Source organism: Plectropomus leopardus, chromosome 24, assembly GCF_008729295.1.
Source record: "Plectropomus leopardus isolate mb chromosome 24, YSFRI_Pleo_2.0, whole genome shotgun sequence".
Taxonomy (NCBI): domain Eukaryota; kingdom Metazoa; phylum Chordata; class Actinopteri; order Perciformes; family Serranidae; genus Plectropomus; species Plectropomus leopardus.
Window position 1 is genome coordinate 2,301,670 of NC_056486.1, and position 27,876 is coordinate 2,329,545.

A 27,876-nucleotide genomic window follows, 5' to 3' on the forward strand; every position below is an offset into this window, starting at 1 on the left:
TGAACGGGAACAACAATTTTTGGAGTTTTTCGGTTTAGCAACGTAGGCTGCAATGTAACCACTAGGGGCAATGGTGCAAACCTCACTTAACGTCCACTAAAAGTGTTTATTTTTGCCTCTGACAGGCTCAGATTGTTAATATAAGTGTCTGACAATATTTATAAAGGATCATGAGAGATAAAAATCGTTGTTCTAGTGCAAGATCCTTTTTCCACCAACCAGGAATAACCCCGAAAACACCATTACCAATTTTAGCAGACTCCATTTAAATAAACGGTAATTTTAGAGCGTATAGAGCAGCATATTTTCACATCTAACTGGGTTAATTAAGTGTTTATTTTAACCAATTTTATTTTGTTGTCGTCTTTGAATTGAGTATATTTTACTATGATTGAATTACTGTTTTTTAAATGGAGTCGGTTTGGCGCTGCCGATTTCAGAATAAAAATCTGAACCTGTCAGCGGCAAAAACAAACACTTAAAGTGAATAGAAATTAAAATTGCACATTGCCCCGTTAACACCACATTGAGGCCTGTTTTGACGCCGCCAGCTGCTGCTCAGTGCTGCACAATTTCCAAAAATTGTTGTCTCGAATAGTCACGAAAGACAAAAATTGAGAAAACAAGGTTCGGGTTGAAAAATACAAAAGTTCCCACTAAACAATGTTTCTGACAATAACCTGAGAACCAAATGTAACACTACTTTAAAACTTTCTCACTCAAAACTAAAACAAAATCACTACAATTAAACGTATCCAGACAAGTTTTCTTTGCAACTTGTGTACTTAAGTTTTATAATGTACCATATATCTTAAAAGAGGAGCTTCAAACTATGAATTACAGCCAAGTAAACAATTTCAACATTTCTTATTTTGTGCATAAAGTTGTACTGTATTTTTTTTTTTTTTTTTTTTGCACGAGATTGATCACTTATCTCAAAACATTTATTTTGTTGTGTGCACGCTGAAAAATTCAAGGAAATTTTTAAAAAGTACTGAATTTGTAGCAAAAAAAAGGGCAGAATAATGGGGGGAAAAAATCTATTAAAGATAAATATCACACATTATGAGCTTCTATGTCCAACCTGTTTGCGGACACGATTTCCCCCCAAAAAATTGTAAAAATCTGCTCTATCCTTTTTCAAAATGTCCTTTTTTTCCAGTGTGCACACTTTTGAAAACCCTCAGAGTTTTTACTGTAATCTGTGGCAAGGAAATCCTCCGCCGTTTTTTTCAAAATGTGACGTTCGGTGTCGAGAACACGAGCTCTTTCGGTAAAGTTCATTCTGCCTCTTCTCCCTCCCGACCCCACCCGCCCTGTTTTTTGTGCAATGACATGCAGGAACCCGGTTTCATGTTGGGAACCCATGTGTTATGGATCTGTTATATCATGTTATTTGTGGTCAAGAGTTCAAAGCGTTTTTTGTGTTTTCGAGATGGTCTGTGCAGTCTATTTTTTCCCCTCCTCGCCTGTGATTGTGTGTGTGTGTTGAGGTGCGAGTGTGATTTTTATTTCTCCCGCTCTTTCTTCCTCCTCCACCCTTTCATCGTCAGTATTTTATTTTTTCAACTTGTAATTAAGTAAGTATATATTTTCTCACTAATATATACTTTACAAAAAATAGACTTGCGTGAAGTATGATGTGCACTTGATTTGCTCTTGTTTATTTTTCTTTTTTTGCATTAATGTGGGCTAGGGATAGTTTGTCAGAGTCCATTATTTTGAGATTGTTTGGACTTTTTTTTAATGGTTTGATGTAAGCAGCATTTTTTTGTAAATATTGTGAAACATTACAGGTCATGCAGTGATGTAACATTTTGAACAATGTTGCACAGATGTTTAAGATATTAAAAACATGGTCACTCTTACTTGAATAACCTGATGTGTGATGTGTATTTCTGTTATCTTTTTTATGTTTAAAGGTTGTTTTATTGAGTTCACATTGTGATTAACTCATTGAAATCTGCAGCGCAGCATCAGATTTCTTCTGCTGCTCTCAGGAGCTTTCCCTTTTTCAACCTCTGAATCCAGAGCAATTTTTTTTTCTTTCAAAATCATGTTAAAAAAATCTTATTTGAAGTTATATTACATAATTGTTACAATGTATTTTGTTTAATTGTTTGATTTAAAAAAAAAAAAAAAAAAACTTTTTTAATGCTTGTCTTATAACATGATGCTATTCTTAGGTTGTTTCTTCTTTTGTTCCTTTGTTTTTTAAATATCTTTTTCAGGTTTTTTTTTTTGCTTTCTTAGAAAAATATTTTGTTGCTATTTTTTAAGGTCATTCATTCTTTTGTTGCTCATTGCCTTCTTCCTATGTTGAAAGAAATTAAGCCAATTTGCTCATATTTCAAATCCACGTGTATTTTAAAGCAAGTGTTTCTTGTTGCACACTGCCCTAGTGGGCAAATAGGAGAGTTTACTACAGTTTTTAAACATATTGCAATATACTGAGTATTGCAATAAGATATATTGGGATTTATTACCTTTTTAATACAGGAAATTATGTGCTGGAAAACTTCAAAAGTCATTTTATTGCAGCAAAATCTAATAACTGAAAAAGAAAAATTATAGTCAGCTACCAAATTTATTTGTATTTGCAATTTTAATCATTTATAAAATTTACAATTTACAATTTTGCCATGCAAAAAATAAATTTGAAATTGACTTATTTTTTATTAATATTGTTGGCAATTAATTTCTGTTATTTGACTAACTGATTAATCAACTAATTGTTTCAGCTGTACTTAAAAAACTCAGTTATTTTGGTTTATACAAGGCATCATATTTTATAATTATAATAATAAGAATTATAATAGTTATAATTTTATATTTTATTGCCTTTGGTTTTAAAAGAAATCAAACCTATTTACTTTGGTTTTGAAGGGTTAAGGGTTAATGGTTAATGGTTTGACTTCTTTCAAAAATGTGATGACCAATTTGGGGGGAAAAAAAGTCCTACAAACAGCAAGAAATTAGTCAAAAGTGAAGTGAGAAGAAACTTAAATTAAAAATCATCAAAAATCTATGGCGAACTTACCCAGAACAGTGTATTTCTAATCATTTTAATTACATGTTTAAATTATGTTTTTGAAAACTTTTTTTAAAAATTTCCGCACATTTTTTTTTCTTTCTTTTATGCTAATTTATTGCTATTTTAGGGACATAATTACAATTATGTTTTAGAATAAAAAACATTATTGTTATTTTCTGCACTTTTTGAGTGATTTTTTTCCTTCATTTTTTTTTTTTTTTTTACTAATTTCTTGCTTTTGGTGGCATAATTAGTTATGTTTTATGGTAAATAACTTATTTTATTGCAATTTTATTTTATTTGTCTGCCATTTTTGGGTGCAGTTTGCGCGTCTGTGTGTGCGCGTGCATTCGAGCATCTCCCTGACGCTGATGGTGCTGATGCAGGCAACGGGCGCGCGCGCCTCGGCGTCGTGCCTGGAGCGCGCCTTTCTCGGCCGTCAGTGCGCTGCGGCGGCTCTCTGTGCGCATCCTCTCCGGTCTCTCCCTCTGCACACCGGGCAGCAACCCGCCGACTCCGTCTGCCTCCGCCGCCGTTAACAAAAACAAACTCATATCAGTCCGCTTTCTGCGCGTGTCCCCGGGGAGATCTGCGCGCGGAGCTGTGAGCCGCTCACCGGGACGCAGCGCTGCGGCTGATCCGTTTTTTTTTTTTGGCCATGGCGCAGCGGAGGGAAACCCGGACATGCTCGGCGCGGATGAAGGACGTTGCGCAGCCGATAAAACTTTCTCGCGGTGAGAAAACCAGGAGCCCGGACGCTTCATTTGCCAAAAATGACTCTTTGTTTTAGTAAAATTTAAACTCTCGGTTGCACCGGGACGCGCGGATAATCCTCAAGGCCTCTCTGGTGGTCCCTGAACCTCACTTTGGGCACCACCTTACCCCAAATAGACCCCCGGCTGTTCGCCAGCCTGTTGTTTGTTTGTTTGTTTGTTTGTTTGGGTAAACAGTGCCAGCGGCAGCAGCCATGATGGATGCGGCGGAGTGCGGGGTGAGGGTGATGTGCCGCTTCAGGCCGCTCAACGAGGCCGAAATCAACAGAGGAGACAAATACATCCCAAAATTCAAAGAAGACGACACGGTGGTCATAACGGTGAGTCTGTCTGCTCCTTATTGTTGTTGTTGTTGTTTGTGTGGAGATGAAAACACAAATACTGCAGTGTTTCCGGGGAGGAAAGTCACCTGGAGCTCTGCAGCCGGCTGGAGATGCCAAGTGCGCAATAAGTCTGTAGTCCGCGGCTGTAGGAGGTATTATAGTATAACAGTTATATCCTACAGTATTACAGATATTTATACCATGATGCTGTATAAACTCATTGAGTTCAGATTTCCTGTATGATGTCCTAAATATGATCTGTTAGGTTTAAATTGGTTTGACTCCTTTCAAAACTGCAATGGCCGTTTTAGGGAGAATAAAGTCTGCAAATAGCAAAAAAAAATTTAGTCAAAAATAATGAAGAAATTTAAATTAAAAAAAAAAAAAAAAATCAAAAATCTATGGAAAAATGTCCAGAAAACTATATTTCTAATCATTGTGATGTAAAGCTGCCTTTATGTTTCTGTGATGCTAAAATGCATAAAAGCTAATTTTTTAATACATAAAACACCAGTCAGTCAGTGTAAACAAACATTTTAAAAAAAAAAATACCACATGTCTAAACATTTAAAAAACAAAACAAAAAAAACCTCAAAAATATCTACTTAAAATGGGTACATATACTAATACTACAGAATGACTGTCACAGATAATAAATCAATATTTTATCAGTATATTCAAACAATAACACATAAAGAAACTTTTTGTAAAATAGGCTTCTGCATTTTAAGATAATAATATGATAATATAAAACTGACTGCAGGCAAGCAAAAACAACCAAATAAAACTGACATTTTTATGTATTTACATATTTAAAAATCTTAAAAATCTTATAAGAAATTTTAGAGTTAGAACCAGACAAGATGGTGATACAAAATAAAAATTTAAAAAATTAATCAAAAATCTGAAATAAATAATTAAAATAATGATACTGCAATTTCTCTAAAAAAAAAACAAAAAAAATAAAATAGCCAAAAAAAAAAAAATCGAGTAATGCCAACAGAGATAAACAGATCACAAATGATTCGTAAAAAAATGCAGTTTATTTCAGATATTTGTGATTCTTGTAGGAGCCAATCAGGATTGAGCTCAGCTATGATGAATTTCCTGTTAATTTAGAGGTGAGGGGTCAAAGGTTATAGATGTGCAGATTCAGGCGGTCACATGGACTCCGTCATGATTGTGTTAATCCACAGTGACGGACTACTTTTGTGCTCAGAGCATCAATTAGGCCCTGTGGTGGGTGGAGCTAACGAGGCAATTTAGCGCTTTGTGCCAGAAAGTTTCGATGATCGATTAAAAAGCTGCTCTCGTTTTGTGCAAGTCATTCCCTAAAACAGCCTCTCCAGTTGTCTTTTAAGTTAGTTTACTTTTGAGTTGGTTTATTTATTCTGTGGATGATTCTGCACATTTCTGCACAAATATAGCATATTTTTATAGTATTTTGTCCTATTTTCATTATAATTTACTTTTCATGGTAGTTCTTATAGTATTTTTTGTAATTTGCTTCTATTTTATATTCATGCTTCTTGATTTTGTTTTTATAAAACATTTTTATTGTATTTATTTCCCCTATTTTATCATCATTTCTTTTTATTGTTTTTTTTAGTATTTATTGTAATATTTTTGTAATTTTCTTTTATGTTATATTCATGCTTCTTGAATTTTTTTTTATAATACCTATTTCATAGTAGTTTTCTATTTTCATCATTTATTTTATAGTATTTTTTAATATTCCTCATAGTATATTTTTTTCCTATTTTCCTTCTATTGTATATTCATGCTTCTCAACTTTTGCAACACCTGCATTTATTTCATTTCTAATAATATTTTTATCGTGTTTTCTTCCATACATTCAATTTAATTTTACTTATTTTTTTGTCGCTTTTATTTTAATTTTTAATAATATTTTCATGGTATTTTTAAAAATATTTTTGTTATAATTTACTTATTTTTTTATATTTATTTTTGACATTATGACTGAAAAATAGTTTCAGAAGTCCCCGACACAGAATAATAGTTACGTCTAAAAAAAGTGAGAAAAAAAAGGCTTAAAAAAACTGGTACTATATCTGTCAACGTGACCTATAAATCTGTTAAAAGTGCTCTACAGCTCGTATGCGACCACACACACACAGACAGGAAGTGACCTCTGCCCCAGTGTGTTGTTGCAGATGCGTCCTCGCCGCTCACCGTCAGCACGTCCTGCATTATTCATCGTGCTGCTTTATCGCCCAGAAACGCTTCAGTTCTGTCAGGACAATCTGCACGTCACCGTCTCGTGCCGTCAATCAGACTGCAGAAAACTGAGGCCGTGCTGTTGGTGTCGGTGGTTTCTCCGCTTTATTTCGGGGTTCAGAGGGAGCGAGAGTGCTGAGAGCTGCATTTCACAGCAGCGAAGCTTTTATCCCGAGAGAGACGCAGTCGGAGTCAGCGGTCGAAGGGCGGCGGGATGATGGATCATCAGACTGGAAGCTTCCAGTTTTAAAACGCTGCAGTGAGAAAACACTTTATGTAGACTGGTTTATCAATATATTTCTAATTATTTCAGGTTTAGATGTGTATAAATGCCGCTTTGAATTTACCTGTTACACACACAGTGTTTTTAAGTACCTCAAGATGCAGTATTGCAGTTTTTTTCAGAGTAAAATAGTGATAATAAATTAAAAACAGTAATCAGTGGCTTCTTTTAATGGACATACTTTGCTGATACTTACATTGTTTTATTTGTCTAATTGTAGGTAATCCACTTAGTAGATTGACCCAATTAATATAACTTTTATTTAATTTACTGTTTTTTTTATTTCCAACAATATTTCAGGTTTTTTTTTGGATATAATCCTGCTTGTTTCATTGTAATCACTTGATAAAAAACAATATCGCTGCTTTTAAAAAAAAAAATTAAAAATTAAAAGCATTACGAAAATCTCTCCCCAAAAAGTTTGCAGTTTTGCAAGTAAAAAAGTGACAATAAATCAGAAATCAGTAAATTAACAAACTGTTTTGATGTTCATATTGTTTTATAAATCTAATTGTAAATAATCCACATTTATAGATTAATCTAATCTGATATCATTTTATTGATTTTTTAAAAAAATCTTTTTTTTTTTTTGTTTTTAGATGATTTTGGCAGATAATCTTTCTTAAAAATATCAATAGCACTGCTTTTTTTTAAAAATAAAAATCATTAGGAAAATCTAAATTAAAATTCCCGAAATAACCACAAAAAAACTCAGCCAGTCATAATATTGAACTCCGAAACTTATTTAAAACCCTTTTTCAGATTTTACTCACTTTCACACACTCATCTCATCAAATCACTTTTTTTTTTTTTTTTTTTTTAAATCCTTTTTTTTTTTTGCAATGTTAATCGAAGACAAATGACAGAAAAATAAATGACATCGTGAAAAAAAATCTTGCCATGCTGTTGTTTGATGTGTCTGATTTTTCTGCTGCCGTTAACGTGTCGTGTGTTGCTTTTAAAACAGAGTAAACCGTACGTGTTCGACCGCGTGCTGCCTCCCAACACGTCGCAGGAGCAAGTGTACGACCAGTGTGCCAAACAGATAGTTAAAGGTACGAGTTTACAGTTTCCTTACGTGACTGTAATCTACTGTATGTTTTAATCTGTCCCTCACCTATACTCAAGTCTTTTTTTAATGTGTTTTATTGTATTTTACTGTCAGTATCTTTACTGATGCCTGATTTTATAGATTAGAGATGATGTCAGCAGTAATTTATAGGACTTGTCAGAGCTCACTGAATTCATTTTCATCATTTCATTTTCAATTTTTCATTCATTTTTTTCAGTGGGAAACACTGATGTGACTTGATGCACACAAAAGTATATAATTATTTTAATATATTTAAATTTAATTTATTTTAATCTATTTTTATTTGTTATTTTATTTTATTTATTTATGTTTGTTTCATTTTCATTTATTTTATTTTATTTTATTTTATTTTATTTTATTTTATTTTATTTTATTTTATTTTATGCAGACAGGACATGGCTAATCCTGAAGTAATGCAGGTTTGCGGTGTTTTATGAAAATATTTCTTTGTCTTTAAGGGTTGGTGCTGCGGATATTGACATTTAATATTGTAGTAATATGAAAAAAAAGTGTATTTTCCTGGCGATCATATTGTGTCTTTCCAGATGTGCTCGGCGGTTACAACGGGACCATCTTCGCCTACGGACAGACGTCCTCTGGGAAGACACACACCATGGAGGTAAGGCGCTCAGTCCAGTGTAATTATTATATCCTCTTCTTCATTGTTACTCTCAGTCAATCAACAGTCGGTAAAAAAGTCAAAGCTTTTGAACAAAGCCTGGCGATGGGCTTTCGTTTTTGAGTTTCATGTCCGATTAGAGGATTAGAGCGCGCAGCAGGCATTGTGTAACAGACTTAACACAAACACTAAATCCAGTCGAGCTCGCAGAGATTCGAGGAATCAAAACCTGACCGCAAAGAGAGACTCAATTTCTGCAAAATTTACTGTGTTTTGTTTTTATTTAAATAAATTATAAAATTAGATTTTAAGTGCAGAGTTCTCGGTGCATCTTTTGTAATTTGTCATGAGTGCAAATAGCTTCAGGTCATAGACTAATCCAGAAAGACAGCAGCTAAAAAAAGCCTCTTTTTAATTCTCCGATCTGATCTGATCACTTCACTCTTTGCATTAATTCCACCTTTTAACCCCGATTTTCCCCTTAAAACTCCCCTCAAGCAGCTTTAAAGTCCGACAAATATTTTTCTTCTTTTTGACGATGACTTGCAGCAGCTAAAATGACATCAAATGTAGAGTTTTTCTGGTATATTTTTGGTGAAACTTTAACTTTAAGCATTAAAAACATTAATATCCTTTGCTGTTCAGGGGAAACTGCACGACCCTCAGCTGATGGGAATCATCCCTCGCATCGCCCGCGACATCTTTGACCACATCTACTCCATGGACGAGAACCTCGAGTTTCACATCAAGGTAAAAAAACAACAACAAAAATGATTTGTCATAGCATTAAAAAACAATAATTCATAATGTACCTCCTCATTAACACACACATAAATATTGTCATTAATATATATATTTTTTCAGAATTTCTGTTAATTTAATTGAATTATTTTGAATCATTTTAACATTTTTATATTTTTATGTTTATATTATAAAAATACAGTAAGTATAAGTACATAATTGTTAATTTTCTATTTTATTTTATTTACAGTCGGGCAAAAAAGTATTTGGCAGCCACCGATTGTGCACGTTGTCCCACTTAAAAAGATGATTTCCTGGATTTTTTTTCCTGGTGCACCTTTTTTTTGTCACACAGTTGAAGTGCACCTATGATGAAATTCCTTTTTTATTACAGACCTCTATATAGATATAGTTTTAATAAAAATTGTTATATTAAAAGTCTTAGAAAATATTAAGTTCTGGGTACAACGTGCACAATTTATTTATTTAATTTTTTAAACTTGGACTGGCAGCCGATTTAAGTAATGTTTACCTGGCATTTAACCGATGCAATGCACAATGCGCTTAAATACCTAAATGAGCAACATTATGAGTATGAGGGTGATGATGAGTAGATATTAAAAGTTTCTATTTTGTTTTTGCAGGTTTCCTATTTTGAAATCTACTTGGACAAGATCAGAGACCTGCTGGACGGTAAGTTTGAATATTATCTTAAGTGTAAAACATTTAATCTGTAGTATTTTTAAAGAGTCAACATGTGATTTTGGGTTTTCTTTGTTCTGTTCAAAGTGTCGAAGACGAACCTCGCCGTGCATGAAGACAAAAACAGAGTGCCGTATGTCAAGGTGTGTAAACGGTTCTTAAATTCACAGATGTCGTCGTCTTTAACTCTCAGTCTCGTGCAGACGAGCTTCAATAACACGATCTCACTTTAGTGATTAAACACCTAAATGTGCGCGTTTCTCCTCCTCTGTCGGGTTGCACTGAGCGTTTCGTGTCCAGTCCGGAGGAGGTGATGGACGTCATAGATGAGGGCAAAAACAACCGGCACGTGGCCGTGACCAGTATGTACCTTATATGTGTATTTTAACCCTTTGAAACCGGGAGACGTCACATTTCTTGTGCTGCAAGTCAAACTCCTCTCACAGGCTAATTAAACCTGAGCAAATCGCTTTGATTTCTTCCAAAAACATGGAAAAAAAGCAATGAACATCTCGGTAATTATTTTTTAAAAAGCTAGATGAAAAATTTCTAGAGAACTACTGTTTTTTTAACCATAATTATATATATATATATTTTATTATTTTTTGAATGATTTAACAAAAACTTCTTTTCTTACTTTCTCCTTTTTTTCCCCTTTTTTATTTATTTATTTATTTTTAATAAATGTCTTGATAATTTCTGGGAAGACATGAGCCAAAAATTAGAAATTAGAAAGATCCTTTACTTTAGTAAATGTAAATCTAATCAACTATGCAACTTGAGATTAAATTACAAAAAGTAGCAATAAAAGTAAAAGAAAGAAAGAAAAACCCAAATAAACAATCAGGGAAGTAAAAAACATTTAAAACCAAAAAACAAAAAACAGGGAAATTACCTCAAAAACTGCTTAAAACTGAAATGACACTGTTAAATAATTTTCAATTCATCATATGATAATTAAAAGTGTAGTTTTATAGTCAATGTGAAAATACCTAATTACAATTAAAAACACTGAATACAAAATCCTACTCAAGTAACTATAAGGATTACTACTTAAATGGAGTAATTTATTAATCCTGGGGTGATTTTCGTTGTTTTAACTGCAGTTGTTTTTGTTTAAAACCTTTTTGTAGACATGAACGAGCACAGCTCTCGCAGCCACAGCATCTTCCTCATCAACATCAAGCAGGAAAACATCGAGACGGAGAAGAAGCTGTCGGGGAAGCTCTACCTGGTCGACCTGGCGGGCAGCGAGAAGGTCATTTCTGAGCGACATCAGAAACACGCGTCAGTGTCCGAATGTGAAATCTAATGTGCGTGTTGTCGGCTTGAACAGGTCAGTAAGACGGGAGCTGAGGGCGCCGTGCTGGACGAGGCGAAGAACATCAACAAATCTCTGTCAGCGCTGGGAAACGTCATTTCAGCGCTGGCCGAGGGAACGGTACGTCACTGGTTAAAACCTCCACCTCCACACGTTTGTGAGTTCAATGCGTGATTGTTTTTTTGTTGTTTTTTAGAAATCCCACGTGCCGTACAGAGACAGCAAGATGACTCGGATCCTGCAGGACTCTCTGGGGGGAAACTGTCGCACCACCATCATCATCTGCTGCTCGCCGTCCATCTACAACGAGGCCGAGACCAAGTCCACGCTCATGTTCGGACAAAGGTGCAAAACTCTAACTTTTTATTTTCATGGACCATCAATGGACCCGTCGATGTTTGGTAATTGTAAAAATGACGGTGACTCAGGGGCTGCAAACAAGCGAGCAGATGGCTTTAATTTTCCTGCTGCGCGTCGGGGTTTATTTCTATTTACAGATTCCTCTCACGAAACTCGTTCCGCTATTGTTTTGTTTTTGGCTTATGCTCATGATGCCGTCTTATTTTTAATTATTGTTTTTTTGTCTTCTAAAATTTAGAATTACTCAAAATACTGCACTTTCTCTAATCTTTCTCTGAACAGTTTGAAGCATTCAGTCAAGTACAGACCATAAAAAAGCAAAAAAAAAGACAATTAAACAGTTTCAGACCAATTCTTACATGACAATAACAGTGATAAAAGTGTATTAAAATATGTCCAAGGGATATAAAAAAACTGTATTAAAAACTAAATAAAATGGATAAACAAATTAAACAAGAATAAAAAATATGACATTAAATACAATAAAATAGAAAAAAATAAAGGAAAGCAATAATGATTATAATAATAACAGTAATAATATACTACCAACAACAACAGCAATAATAATAATTAGAATAGTAATAATAATAATAATAATAAATGGTTAAATAAAAGCTTGATAAAAATTCTATTAAAAAATTAAAAAGACACAATATCAATTAAAAAATACTACAAAATAGATTAAGAAGAAAGCAATAATAACAAAATGAGTATAATAATAATGGTGATTAGAAATAGTTCTAAAAATTACAAAAAAATACAAAACAGAAACTTAAAATTAATAAAAGGAATGAAAATTAAAATAATATTTATTATAATAAAATGACAAAATAAATGAGAAAAAAACACAACTCAACATAATTTAAATAAAAATATTTGTGCGTCTGGATACAAGATAAAATCACAGTTTTTACTTTAACACGTGAATTCTTTCATGATATTTAGTTTGGGAAGTTGTGAGATCCAAGTCAAGTCAGTTTTTTTTCATAAAACATCAAATATTAACCAAAGTTGTTGTAGGACATATTTCATTTACAGGAGGTCTAGAGTGAACTCTTTTAATTTACAGAGAAAATTTGAACGATTTCCCACTGAGAGAAAGCACGCTGTGTGCAAAGAGAAAACTGTGCACAGAGTTCGGATCAGTGTCTGAGTTCAAAGTGGTTATGTAATAAAAGATGAAGCGGCGGCGGCGGGAGACGACTGATTACTGTGCGGCCATCTGCCCTCCGACGAGGAGAAACTGTGAGGAAATGAAGAGTTTGAATCCTAAATGAGATTTCCTCGTCAGAGGGAAGACCAGGAAAAAGCTAAACAGTGTTTCAATGCATCCAGCTGACAAATGCAACATAATTCATCTTTATTTGATATATAGAAATATCAGAGAAGCCTCCTCGCTGAATTTTTTAGGACAGAAAAACTAAAATTTTAAGCTCTAACTTGGCTGCTTTGCACTCTTTGCATTTCATATACTCTATTTTTATGCTTATTTTGTCAATAATAATGTTAGTGGGTTATATTTTATTTTCAATTTTGTTTACGCAGTCCGTGCACTAAATTTTTATCCTTATTTTATCTTACTTTTACCAGTTTTATCTGTGTATTCTATTTATATTATATTTTTATTATATTTTTACAGGTTTTTATGTCTTTTTGTCTTTATGTGTTTTTGATTTTTAAGCACTTGGTGCATTTAATTTCTGTCTTAAAGCACGTTGGGCTGCATTTCTTGTGTGACAGGTGCTATAGAAATAAAGTCTATTTATTATTATTATTTATTTATTATTTATACTGGAACATTTCCTACAGTTTCTCACAGCTTTGGTCGACTGGTCTTTTATTGTTGCAGCTGTAACTTATCAGTGAAAACAGCTTCGTCGATGGACTGCGGCTTTGAAATAATGTTTACCTCGACTTCCAGGCGAGCCTGATCCTGTTCTGTTTTCGCCTCCTCAGAGCGAAGAAGACCATCAAGAACACGGTGTCGGTGAACCTGGAGCTGACGGCCGAGGAGTGGAAGAAGAAGTACGAGAAGGAGAAAGAGAAGAACAAGAGCCTGAAAAACGTCATCCAGCGACTGGAGGCCGAACTCAGCCGCTGGAGGAACGGTGAGACAAAAACAAAGGTGACGAAAGTAAAGGAATAATAATAATAATAATATATAATAATAATATAATAACCAACAAAGGCACGTGTAAAATAAATATGATAAAAATGTAATAAAATAGATTTAAAAGCTAATAGCAGAAATGGTGGTAAATGGTGGTGGATTAAAGAACTGGATAAAATTGATTAAACAGAAAAAAATAATATGACAATAAAATGTGTTATAATAATCAAATATAAGCTAAGCTAAAAGCTGAAAATGATAATGATAAAATTTAAAATAATAGTAATAAAAAATAAATAAATACTTTAATAAAAGCTGGACTAAAACCTAGATAAAAGTAGATTTAAAAGACAGTAAAAAATGACAATGAAATAGATTCCAAATTTATACTAATGCCACTAATAAAATAATCAAATATGTGCTAAACTAAAACCTAGATCAACTATATTTGAAGACATAAAATGATGACAATAAAATTCATGATAAGAATAATATTAATAGTAATAATAATAAATTGTGACTAATAAAAGCTAGACTCAAAATTAGATAAAATGGAGGAAAAAAAGAAAAAAAACAACAAAAGAGATTAAAAATGTATAATAATGCTACTAATAAAATAATCAAATATAAGCTTTAATAAAAATTAGAAAAACTATATTAAAAGACAAAAAATAATAATAAAATAATAATTAAATTAAAAATAATAATTAACAAATAAATACATTAATAAAAGCTAGACTAAAACCTATGTAAAGTAGATAAAAAACAGAAAAAAAATGACAAATGAAATAGATTTAAAATTTAAATAATACTACTAATAAAATAATCAAATATAAACTAAACTAAAACTTAGATCAACTATATTAAAAGACAAAATTAATTTAATAATAATAATAATTATTATTATTATTATTTAATATTATTGTTATTTTTTTTATTATAATAAATTGTTAATAAAATGTAGATAAAATAGATTGAAAAGATAAAAATGACAATAATAATTTTAAAGAGATTTACAAAAATATAAAAATAAATATAAAAAATAATGCGTTGGCAAAATCAGCAACCTACAGTGCGGGGTTTGGCTTAATAACACATCTGAAAACCTAAAACAACAGCATCATTCTGCAGCTAAATTACAAACAACGTTTACACACAGTGTGTATTTATTATGTATATTTATGTGCTGTCTGTCGTCCTCTCCTCTGAGACCGCGCGGTGTCTCCTTCACAGCGTCCTCGCCCTTTTTTCCATCTCGGTTGCATAGTAACCGCTCTCCCCGTCTCGCTTTTCCTCTCTTTCTCTCTCTGGTCATTGCTTTTTTAATTCTTTTATTTCCCCTGTGCGTGCTGATAACACTCCCCCTCCTTAGCAACAAATCAGCTCAGCCGCAGCCTCTGAAGCCTACGCTCCTCACACATGAATGTAGTGAACACACACAGAGGCCCACACACACACACACACACACATTATGCTGATGCGGTGTTTCTGTCATGACTCAGCCGCTGGCTCCACGCCGAGCCTTTTAAACGGAGCAGCTCTTCACCTCCTCTCTCTCCTCCGCTCCTCATCCTCATTTGCTGATTGATTTTCATGACAATTAAAGAGCCGATAACGTTAACGGCGTCAGACACGCAGGACACATATATGACCATAGTTACTGTAAATACACATATATGTATATTTACTGTATATCTGATACACTGTGCTGCGCGATAAACAGAGTATTCGTATGTGATCTGACGATAAATAAAAACAATATTACATGATATAATACAAGACAATACAAAAAACTTCTTTTATTAAATACTTATTTTTCATTCTTCCCTCATATCCACCTAGTTGTTTTTTCTTTAAAAAATATTGTTATTTTATTGAAGAGAATTTTTCAATCTTTAGTAATTTTTTTATTTTTTAATTTCTTTCTTATTAATACCTAGTTGTTTTGTTTTTATTATTATTATTAATAATATTTATTATTATTTTTTATTACATTTGTAATTTAGTTATCTCTATTACTAATTTCTTTTTTTTATTTTTAATATTATTGGGTTTGTTTTTTTACTAACAGAAACACATGACATATTTAAAAGATTTACCATAAACACTGGATAATCGTTTAATTAAAAGTTCAAGGTGTAATTATTAGAATAATTTTGACAATAATTTCTTCTTTTTTGTTTATTGTGATACACAGTATATATGTGTCGTGTCAAGGTCTGTACGTCAACTTGTGTTATTTATTTCTCCGCGAATGTTTTTCTGCAATCCCTACCATTGTTGTGCCCGTGAAGTCACTACTGTTTTATTTTTCCACTGATTTAAAAAAACACAACAAAAAAAAAGATTCTCAACGGTTAAATTTTGTAATTTTAAGTGCTTTTAATGGGGTTAAAGGTCAAACTGATGTGTCACAGGTGAGAACGTGCCTGAGGAGGAGCAGCTGAGCTCCAAAGATCAGAAGAGCGTCGAGCCGAACGACAACACTCCCATCATCGACAACCAGCTGCCCGGCCGGAGGAGGCGTCGCCGTCTCCGGCGACGAGCGAAACAAATACGAGGAGGACATCAGCAACCTCTACAAACAGCTGGACGACAAGGTGGTGCTCTCCCTGCAAACACTGATGTGTATTTCCGATGCATCTTTCTTTTCACTATAATTACTATTTACTCTAAATATTTCTGCAGGACGATGAGATCAACCAACACAGTCAGCTGGCTGAGAAACTCAAGGAGCAGATGATGGACCAGGAGGAGGTTGTCCCCCGGTTGTTTTCTAAAAACTGATTTCATTGGATAGTTCTGTCTGTGTGTATCTATGCATGTTATTCACTCTACGTCCTGCCAGCTGCTGGCGTCGACGCGGCGCGACTACGAGAAGATCCAGGAGGAGCTGTGCCGGCTGCAGACGGAGAACGAGCTGGCCAAGGAGGAGGTGAAGGAGGTGCTGCAGGCGCTGGAGGAGCTGGCCGTCAACTACGACCAGAAGAGCCAAGAGGTGGAGGAGCGAGATCAAACCAACCTGCAGCTGGCCGAGGAGCTGCAGCACAAGACGGTGAGTGGACAGACATTTATTTCAGGACGTCTTTATCAAATCTGGGGAAATATAACAGCAGGGCTTTTGTTTGCATTTTTAATTTTCTAAATTTAGAGTAGAAAGACACGGTTAGTGCAAAAAATACTAAGCACTGTTTTAAAACAGTAAGTAGTTTTTGGAAAAAATGATGTCCTCGTATGGGGACAATGGGTTTATTTTTAATTGTCACAAGTGTTTGGTTAAATATAAAAGTTTCTTTCAGTGCCTAAACTTTTCCAAGTCTTGTTTGCCTTGTTCTTCGGCGTCCTTTTTCTTTGTTTTAGATAATTTTCTTGTTATTATTTTTTTTTTTTTTTTTTTTACAAATTTCTTGCCAATTTTTGGTTCATTTCTTCCTTCTCATTGTCTTCTGAAATCAGCAACTGGGCATAAAATTGCCTGCAAAAAATATATAAATAAATAAATAAATAAAACAGAAAAGAAAAATATCTCGGAAAAAATCAAGAAAACTATATTTATAAATTATATGTTTCAAGTAAGGTTGCAGAAAATTATTAGTTATATTTTATTTTAGCACTGTTTCAGGTTATTTGTTTCCTCATCTTTATTTATGTTTTTTTAAGAATTTTTTTGCTAATTTTCTTTTTTTTTTTCTGATTAAAGTAGAAAAAAAGAAAGAAAAAGCAAAGAATCATTAGAAAAATTAAAAAAAACAAGAAAACTATATTTATAATTATATATTTAAAGTTAGGTTGCAGAAAAATGATGTTATATTTTATTTTAGCACTGTTTCAGGTTATTTGTTTCCTCACATCTTTATTTATTTGATTAGGTTTTTTTAAGAATATTTTTGCTAATTTCCTTTTTTTTTTTTTTTTGAGCAAAGCACCTTGTAACTTTGAGATTGAGGCACAAACGATGAACAGACCGCGTGTTTGTTTCACGCAGCAGGCGGATGAAGTTAAACTCGGGTTTTGGGGGGTGTCGTTGACAGGCGCTGCTGTCGGCCGTGCAGAGGGAGCTGGGTCAGCTGCAGGAGCTGAACGGCCTGCAGAGGAAGAGAGCCGCCGAGGTCCTCAACCTGCTGCTGCGGGACCTCAGCGACATCGGCGCCATCATCGGCACCAGCGACGTGAAGACAGCTTCGGTGAGGACGGACGCGCGCGTAAACACGCGTCGCCTCTCACGCTCACGCACTAATCCTCCTCTCCTCTTCCTCCTCAGTCCTCGGAGTCGAAGGGGAACGGCTCGGCGGTGGAGGAGGAGTTCACCGTGGCTCGTCTCTACATCAGCAAGATGAAGTCAGAGGTCAAGTCTCTCGTTAACCGCAGCAAGCAGCTGGAGAGCGCTCAGGCCGACGCCCACCGCAAGATCCAGGCCAATGAGAAGGAGCTGGCGTCCTGTCAGCTTCTCATCTCTCAGGTGAGACTCATCCCTCAGGTGAGACTCATCCCTCAGGTGAGACTCATCCTGGTACCTGCTGACCCGATTCGTGATGTGCAGAAAGCTCCTCACATGCATTTTCCTTATTTTGGGTGGGGGGGCTGTGCGGCGCTTCTTCTGCCACCAGACCAGGGATTGCTTTTTAATTTATCAACTTTTGTAATAATTATTTATTTACTTTTCTATTTCATTTTCTTTTATTTTTTATTTAATTTATTGTTTTTATTTTTTAATTAGTTTCTTTTTTTAATCCATTTTTTAAATTAACTTTTCAATGTATTATTTGCTGGATAAGCAGATAAAAATTGATGTATAAATGGATGTATTATTTATTTTTAAATAACATCAATAGATTACATAAATAAATTGCAGTTTTATTCATTTAAACAAATAAGTAAAATGAGATTGATTAATATTTTTAGATTAATTATAATAATCCAATGCAAAAAAATGAATACATGATTTGAAATACACTTATTTCATTTTATGGGTAAAATTGTTGGAGTTAGTTTTGCATGTCAACTATGTTAAATAAATAAATTAAGTAAAATGTTTTTGAGGGAAAAAATAAATCTAATGAATGCTAAAAATAAGATATCAGTGCTCTATGACGAAAGAAAGCTGAGAAAATACTGCAGCCATTTTTTTTTCCTGTTAAACCATCCGTGGTGTTTGTTTGTGCAGCACCAGGCCAAGATCAAGTCTCTGACCGACTACATGCAGAACATGGAGCAGAAGAAGAGGCAGCTGGAGGAGAGTCAGGACGCTCTGACGGAGGAGCTCGCCAGACTGCAGGCTCAAGGTCGGTACGCGACCAGACGAGCATCCACCAATCTTAGACACCAAGCAGAGTCATTTTTGGGTGTAAGGGCTCAGTGAAACATTGAGTGAGAGACTGAAAAAGAAATATTTTCTTTATTTATCAGTCTACGGAAGCCCTGAGGGGCAAGGGAGGTGAGATTTTTTTTCTGGTGGTGCATTTTCTAAGTCTTTTTTTTTTCATGTGTGAAATACAGTGAAAAAGTTTTTTTGTTGTGTTTAGACTGCAGAGAGAAACTAAAAGTCCCCTGGTGGAGCGCTTCAGCCTCTTGTGGTCAAAATGAGAATTACAAACAGAAACACTTGAGCCAAAAAAAAAAATCTTTTTTTCTCACCCCAATTTTTTTATTTTGTGTTTCACACATGAACAAAACAAATTTTTGAATTTAGAAAAATGGGCCATTTAAAAAAAAACTCCCTTGCCCCCCAGGGCTTCCAAACCACCCTATTTTTTTTTTTTTTTTTTTTTTTTAAAAAGAAAAACTTGCAAATTTAAACACGACATTTTTCACGTGTCAGTCATTTTTTTTTTTTTTTTTTTTTTTTTTTTTTTTACAAATTTGCTACCAAAATTTGAGTCTTTATGTGCATTAAAGGATCTAAGGTGTTTAATTAAATATTGTTTATTTGATCAAAATTAGGGTAAAAAGATTACACTGAACAAAATTTTTAATGTAAGACTCTTTTTTTAAGTTAAAGATCTGAGATTTTTATGCCCAAAACTGTTAGTTTAAAATTATATTTTGACACACATTATCCATTTAACAAATGCTGTGCCTCTTGCAGGTTGAAAATTGCATGTTGTGATTTTGATAGAATTTCGATGCATTTTTCAGTCCTTACTTGAAGTAAAACAGCTTCAAATTTCAAAGTTAAAAAACTTGCAAAAAATGCATTTATTTATCATTAACTGCCAAACATTCACCCTTCATTCATTTCTTATTTCTTATTAATAAACAGCTCTTTAGATTAGTCTATTATTGGTTAAATTAAAAAATAAATAAAAATTTTAAAAATCTGTAGCTTGTCTCCAGTGTGAAAATTGGTGTCTTTTCTCTGTTGAACATAATTGTAAAATTTTTTCCTTTAATTTTTGGACAAAACAAGTCATTTAAAGGGGTTGCCTTGGCCTTTGAGAGAATGCCACTTTTACTATTTTCTGTCATTTTAAAATCTGTGTCCAAAAACTCTCTTTACCTTAAACCTGTAGTGAGTGTAAATGTATTTAAAATACACAGTTTTGTGGGTTGAGATAACAATACCAACAATCTTTTAAAGCATCTTACTTAAAGTAAAATAATTGACTCGAGTAACTAATTCTGTTTTTTTGTTTTCAGAGAAAAGACACGAGATGTTGGGGGAGAAGGAGGACATCAGCAGACTGGAAGGAGACGAGGACATCAAGGTGAGGAGCGGTCGACCTCAAAACTATAAAAGCTCATGTTTGAATGACAAATTTTTATGAATTTATTTTTTTTTGATTCGTATCTCTGTCTTTGTCGGAGGAACAGCTGGAGAACCACAGGGAGGCCCATCAGAAGCAGCTCAGCCGCCTCCGAGACGAGATCGAAGACAAGCAGAGGATGCTGGACGAACTCACAGAGTAAGAAACCATCAACGCTCATTTTCCAAACATGTCAAGGTAGAGAAATATATTGCAAGAAAATTTCTGCGCAAAAAAAGTCGATTTAATAAGGTTAAAGGCTAAAGGGATTTAAAGGCTAACTTCGGCATTTGTCACTTTTTGGAACATTTTCATGACATTTTTTTAAAGCACTAACTACTTACTTTACTGCTACTTACTGTGCAAGTAAAAAAAAAAAGTCCAAATAGTATAGTACGGTAAAAGTCAGAAGTCAAATTCTGAGTCATAGCATACAAAGTGGAGAAATAAAAGCCAAAAATGTACAAAAACCTCTGAATTTAGCGTGTCAAGGTTGTCAGGTTGTGAAACTTTTCAAAATGTCAAAATAAAAAAAGACACTTTGCAAATAAATGTAGCCCAGCGGTGAATCTTTTTCTAAATAAATATCATGGTGAAATAATTTAAAAATGTCTCACAAAACTAGAAAAGTAAAATCATACATAATTGCGTGTGTTTAAGGTCCAATTAAGTTTTATTTTTGAGTCTAGGTTTTCTGGGGCATTTTAGAAAAGCGTTATGCCAAAAGAAAGTATAATAAAAAGTATAGTCTGTCAAAAAAAGTTACTAGTTTTAAATACTGTACTATGATTAATTAAAAGCATATTTGTATAATGTATAATGGCATGTAGTATGACTTTATTTTTTTATGGCATATTCTACAATTATGGCTGAATTTTTATGATTATTTGGCAATTAAAACATAATACATGTTGGTGAGAACCAGGTAAATGATAGTGTTGTTCAGGTGGTGTCTGTAAAAACACCTTTAATCTTTAATCCTTTATTGTCCCGTGTGTGTGTGTGTGTGTGTGTGTGTGTGTGGTCTGCAACAAACAATAAAAACAGAAATCAATAACATTGCCTCTGTATTAATTCAGCTATTGTTTCAACAGAGCACAGCGCCACAGTTATAGCATAGATTGGCATATTACACCAAGCATACAACTCAAAATGCACCCAAAATAAACTAAATATGACAGATTGTGAGCTAAAAGTTAAATGAGGATGCATAAAATGTGAACTTAGCATGCTAGCGTGCTAACCGCTAACGCTAGCATGCTAATCGCTAGCGTTAGCACTGCAGGTAGCCACCGTGCAACTTCTCAACACACAAACTAAATCAACCACATGTAGGGCCGACTTACTTATTCACAGGTGAACACAGGTGAACACACTACCTGTGCTTCAGGTACCATAACAGCTAAGAAACACCTCTGTATGTAACGTCTCACCTGCCACAGGCCCGAGGAGGCGGGGCTGTGACGTCAGCGGACCGGGAGCCTTTCATACGTAAACATTTTGACATGTTTATGTAGTTTTGGAGACATTTTTTGTTATTTGAAGCCCCCTTACCTCAGTGTAAATCATTTTGTCGACGCGGAAAAGACTGGTGGTGCAGCGGCAGCGTGTCCGGGCTGTGGGGACAGCGGGGACAGTCAGAGGTTGACGGTTCAAAACTGCGGTGCTGCCGGTCTTGGATGCTTCCCCAATCCTGAAGGCGGGAGGGAGTGGAGGGGGTTCGTCCCCTCCCGGGTCTGCTGGGGCTTCTCAACAAGGCGTTATGCTGAAAAAAAGGTGGAAAACAAACGACATCTTACAGATAGCTGTGACGTAAGGGGGAGGTGCTGTGACGTAAGGGGGAGGTGCTAATGCAAAACGTGTGGAGGTGTGTCAAGAGACGTCGTGACGTCGACGTTGAGGGGCGTGACAGAGGAGGAAGAGGGGTATAAAGACGCTGCTTCAGAGCAGACAGCGCACAAAAACCGTGTCAAAAATGGCCAAAAGGCCATAGTAATGGCTGAAAACAAAAGGCAAGGCTAGTATGGCAAGAATGTCAAAATGTCATCTCCCAAAAATAACTCTAAACAGCATAAAAAGACTCTTAACAGCATAAAATAGCGTGTCAATAAATACAATTTTGTAAAAATGGCCAAAAACACCATAAAAATGCATGTTGAAAAAATGACAGAAAAGGCAAGGCTATGGTATGGCAAAAATGTCAAAATAAAAATCAAATAATAACAATAATAATAAAAATTAAATACAACTCAAAACAGCATAAAATAACATTTCAAGACACGCCATAGCACATTACAAGTATCCAGGCTTTGGGAAAGGGGAGCTTGATATGTGGTTGTAAGGCAAGCTTGTACCGTGAAGACGATGAGCTGTGAGTTTTGCCTCCTGGCGACTCGTAGCCCTGACCACACCACTCAACATTAACTGATGCACTCTCCTCCTCTTGCAGTTTGAACCAGGGCCTGTTACTGGAGCAAGAAAGACTCATTTCAGACTACGACAAACTGAAGGCTGAAGAACAGGAGAAGGATACAAAGCTGCAGAAACTCATGTAGGTATCCAATTACACTTTTAGTGATACATACCACAAGTGACACACGGTGATTTGTAAATGTTTATTTGAACATTTCAATCCAGACTGCTGAACGAACAGAGGGAGCATGCCAAAGACGACTTAAAGGGCCTGGAAGAAACTGTGGTGGGTGTCAGACAAATAGGAAAGGAAGGAAACAGTTATATGACTCCTTTCAAACAACATATAGCAGAAAGGACATACTTCATGATTTAATAATTAATGCATAGAATGTCAAATATATCTTACATTCAATGTAAAAGGGGATATAGTAAATCAGATTTCAGCAATAGTCACATTAAAGTTAGTTAACAAAAAATAAATTACTTTACAGTATGAGGCCTTCTTTCAATTTAAATTTTTGCATATAAACGATTTAAAGTCATTTCATGGTTATACATTAAAAAAAATCATAATACTTTATAACAAGGAGAATAATTTTACTCTATGCTTTTTAAAATGAAACATCTGGATTTTTGTAGAGGAAAAATAAACAAATAAATACATACAAATTTTTGATATTCTTGTTTTACACTACAGTTTTAAATATCTAGGGCATTTGATTTTTTTGCATAATGTTACATGACTTTAAAGGTTATTATAGCATTGCTATATCTTTTTAAAAAATCTAGTTTTTGGCAAACTGCAATATTAAATTTTAGAATGGCATATTCCTTTTTTAATAATTTAACATTGCTTTCCAAATTATTTATGTATACTGTAAAATGACTTTTTATGGCAGATTATGATAATTTTCAAAATTTAAATACTGCAATTTCACTTTTTATGCGACTAAAAACTAAATAAAACTTTAATTACAATTCACAACACATTATGCATTATTACAAAATTACATCTAAACACTAAGTAATACTCCTCTTTAGCAAGGATTAAGTTGCCTCATGGTTAATTAACATTTTCTTTTTGTTTTCGAAGGCCAAAGAGCTGCAGACTCTGCACAACTTGCGCAAACTCTTTGTGCAGGACCTCACCACGCGTGTGAAGAAGGTACATCACCACCTCTGTTTGTGACAGTAGTTATATTTATTTTTTGCTAACCTGCATTCGTTGTTTTTCAGAGCGCAGAACTGGACTGCGAGGAGGGACTTGGCAACGTGGCTCAGAAACAGAAGATCTCCTTCCTGGAAAACAATTTGGAACAGCTCACTAAAGTCCACAAACAGGTAAACTTATCAAGAAAACGATACAAGAAAACAAAAGTTACACTGAATTTGCAATACTAATACTTTACTTTGCATCACTGACCTCAGCTGGTCCGAGACAACGCAGACCTTCGCTGTGAGCTGCCGAAGCTGGAGAAGCGTCTCCGGGCCACGGCTGAACGCGTCAAAGCCCTGGAGAACGCCCTGAAGGAGGCCAAGGAGAACGCCATGAGGGACCGCAAGCGCTACCAGCAGGAGGTGGACCGCATCAAAGAGGCCGTTCGGGCCAAAAACATGGCCAGACGGGGGTTTTCTGCACAGATCGGTGAGCTGACAGGCAGATAGAAGAGGAGAAAATACACATTAGTGAAAACATAAAAATTAAACTACAATTTTCTCTTTTTGTGTCTTAGCTAAGCCCGTCCGACCAGGCCATCACCCACTGTCATCCCCCATCAGCAGCTCCATCAGAGCTGGAGGTGTCTACACCCACAACTGACCCCAAAACAGCAAGTTAACATGTGAGTACCCCGAAAACTAACTAACTAGTGTGTGTATAAAAATTGTTCGGAATAAAAAGAAAAAAACGCCAATAACTTCAGCTGACATCCAGGACTTTTTTTAAAAAAGTGGTGAGGCTGTTTCAAGATGCACAAAAATGGGCTGCATGGTCGAGTCGCCAGAAACTTCCACAACAATTGGTTATTTGGAGGGATGAGACCGAAATGTAACTTTATGGCCACAAACATAAACGCTACATTTGGGGAGGAGTGAACAAGGACTATGATGAAAAGTACACCATAACCAGCTACACGGGAACTCGGAAATTGAGATGAATGCAGCATGTTATCAGAAAACACTGGTGGAAAATTTGCACTCATGGGACTACGTGACGATGCAAAACACAAGGTCAAATCGACCCGTCCTTGGCTACCGCAGAAAAAAGTAAAGGTTCTGGTTCTTTAGGGAGATCTCAAACGGGCAGTTCATGCAAGACAGCACACGAATTTACAGAAAGTGCAAGCTTTTTGCCAGAAAGACTGGAAAATAAATGCCTCATCCACTACTGCCACAAAAGACTTCAAGCTGTCATTGATGTTAAAAAGCGCAATACACGGGATTAAGAACGAGGGTATGTAAACTTTTGATCAGGGTAGTTTCTGTTGTATGATTTTAAACGAGCAAATCCAAAAGTTTGATCATAAATGGCTTCACCCAAACACTAAACATGGTTGAAAGAAAGATTTCTGTATTAGCATTCATATTCTCTGAAAAATGGCCAAAAAAATCACAAATTGAAAATGAGCACAAGTGTAAATATTCGTATTTTTTTAAATAAATTCTACATTGTTGTGACAGTATTTTAATAGACAGATATTTTTTTCTAGTTATGAAGAGAATAAAATACAAAAGAGATCTGAATTTTTCACTGTTTAAGTTTAGTGTCAAATTAGTTTTTATTATTTCAGAATTGGTATTAAAATACAAACATTTTCTTTTTTTCCCAACTGACTAAAATGTTTCGTAAAAACAAATTGCAAAAATCCGATGTCTTTAGTTATTCAATTTCTTGCAAAGATTCGCAGTACGGGAGTAAAGACATTTGCCATCTCAAAGACTCACTGCGACCTTGACTCTTGGTCAAAAATGTTGTTAAAACTTGGATGATGCGTGACAGTTTCGGAGTCAGTGTGAGGTTGTATTTACTTTTAGATAATTTGGGACAATTACACACGACCACCAGTGAACCAACCCACGATTAAAGACACTTTTAAAAGAAAACTGGACAGAAAACAATGTTTCATACTTACATTACGGCTGTTCTTCCACCTGCAGACAGACCATCCGACGCATGCTCACCGTCCCACCTGGTACCACAAGCCCCGCCCCTCCCGCTGGAGCACCAATGGGAGGCCATCACGACAGACTGTCACCGCTCAGAGAAGCAAACATCCGTCCTGTACATACTGACATGAGATGCATTTAATTTGCTGAATGTACAAATCAGAGGCCTCATTTACAAAATGTCCCACTTGATGTCCAAAAAAATGATTTTACGAAGAAAAAAAAACCAATTCAAACCAACTTTATTTGATTCTTCTCGTTTTATTTAAACAAGTGTACAATTTGTGAATGAGGCCCTGAGTTTCTATTTGAAGGATTGAGACACTATTTAGAAGTTTTGCAGGTAACCTGTTGCATAATTTTGATGACGATCGTGACTATAATTTTGTAGGGCTTTCCGGAGAGGCAGATCTTAAGGGTTATAATTTCAATTTAAACCAGCATTTACTCAGTTCAAGGAATTAATTGACATTTTTTTGAGAAACACGCATGTTTGAGTTTTTGCTGAGAGTTAAATGAGAATATTTAACAGCAAGTCTTGTGTCCTTTCTATCATTGTGAAGCCACGTGTATGCGAGCAGTATCATTTTCTCATGTAACTCTCTGCAAAAGTGCCAAAATGTCAAACCGTTAATGCCGTTGCAGCTGACGCCTTTGAGTTTCACACCTAAAGTCGAAGGTTACAGCTCGAGATGTATTTAAGGTGGAAATGAATTCAGCCACTTTGTGCAGAAACATACAAAAATATTGTTTGCATTTCTATACTAATACCTGTGGTAGTACTTTGTGCTGTCTTTGGAGTTTTTGTCCCCTTTTATTTTTTTGTCTCCCCACAGCTGACAATCATCAAAAAAATCAAACACTAACTTAAAAAAGTGTGCTCCCTGCTGATATGTATAAGTAAGACGCCAAATTAAAAATGTTAAAGGACGCTGCTGTGAAGTGACTGAGTGTTTCTGGAGTCCTGCAGGGACACTGACCGGCCAATCAGGCGTCCCCAGGACTCACAACACTTTGGTCCGGTTTGTTGTTCTGCAGCAATAAATTAAAAGCTCCTTTTAAATCTTTAATTTTTCTGCACAAAGAGTGAAGCTCCTGATCAGCCAATCAGAGAATTTAAAGGGTAAGTTTGGTATTTTTGAATCAAGATCCTGTTTTCACGTGTTTTTGTGCCTGAGTGACTCTTGGGGACAAGATTTGTTTTGAGCGATACAAAATGGGCTGCACTGTCAATTTCCCTCCATTAAAAGCTCTATTTTTGCCACTGACAGGCTCACAGTGTTATTATAAGTGTCTGTCTGTCTTTTAAACCACAGTCAGATTAAAAATTGCGATTGCCAAAACAACCAGACTTCATTTAAATAAACACTAATTTTACCCTCATAAAAACAATCTACTTTCAAAGCCAAAAGAGACTAAATAAAACTGATAAAAGCTGTCTCTGTTTGCATTTCACTGTTTTAACTATCACCAGCTCTGGTTTGGGTAAAATAAACCTGTAAGTCACTGAATTGGAGGTGAAAATATGCTGGCTTTTTATACATTAAAATGACTGTTAATTTAAATGGAGTCTGGTAGGTTTGGTAAAAGCTATTTCGGGGAAGTTTCTGCTTAAACAAAACTGTCCTGCAATAGACTTACAATAACAATTTGAGCTGTCAGGCAGAAAAAACAAGCACTTCTAGATTAAATACAGCAGACGGTTAAATTGCAGGCTGTTTCTCTGCTGCAGTCAATACTAGACCAATTTAAAAACATATATATTATTCCCAACAGTCACTTTGACACAAAAACATGCTAAAAGAGTCTGTTTAGAAAAATATGCAGCTTTTACAAACAGATTAGGACCGAATTTCCTCCTGAGCAATCCTGTAAAAACAGCGTGCCTTTTAGAAACACCTGCAGTCGCATATTTTTGTCGGTAAAAACACCTTAAACTGCTTTACAGAATCATCT

The 27,876-nt window shown here is 34.9% G+C and overlaps 1 protein-coding gene across 1 annotated transcript; it reads left to right on the forward strand.

Moving 5' to 3' along the window:
• Positions 1-3,963: 3,963 nt before the first annotated feature.
• Positions 3,964-27,811, forward strand: LOC121962713 (kinesin heavy chain-like). Its single transcript, XM_042512969.1, is given in 27 exon segments — positions 3,964-4,127; positions 7,619-7,706; positions 8,290-8,363; positions 9,009-9,113; positions 9,749-9,797; positions 9,894-9,948; positions 10,080-10,168; positions 10,940-11,064; positions 11,143-11,247; positions 11,324-11,472; positions 13,444-13,595; positions 16,015-16,106; positions 16,108-16,197; positions 16,286-16,354; positions 16,446-16,652; positions 17,629-17,781; positions 17,859-18,056; positions 18,762-18,879; positions 20,234-20,301; positions 20,408-20,499; positions 22,790-22,891; positions 22,978-23,038; positions 23,849-23,920; positions 23,992-24,096; positions 24,184-24,400; positions 24,489-24,596; positions 25,912-27,811. Coding segments are annotated over 26 exon segments (2,847 nt in total). The 5' UTR covers positions 3,964-4,001; the 3' UTR covers positions 24,575-24,596; positions 25,912-27,811.
• Positions 27,812-27,876: the final 65 nt, after the last annotated feature.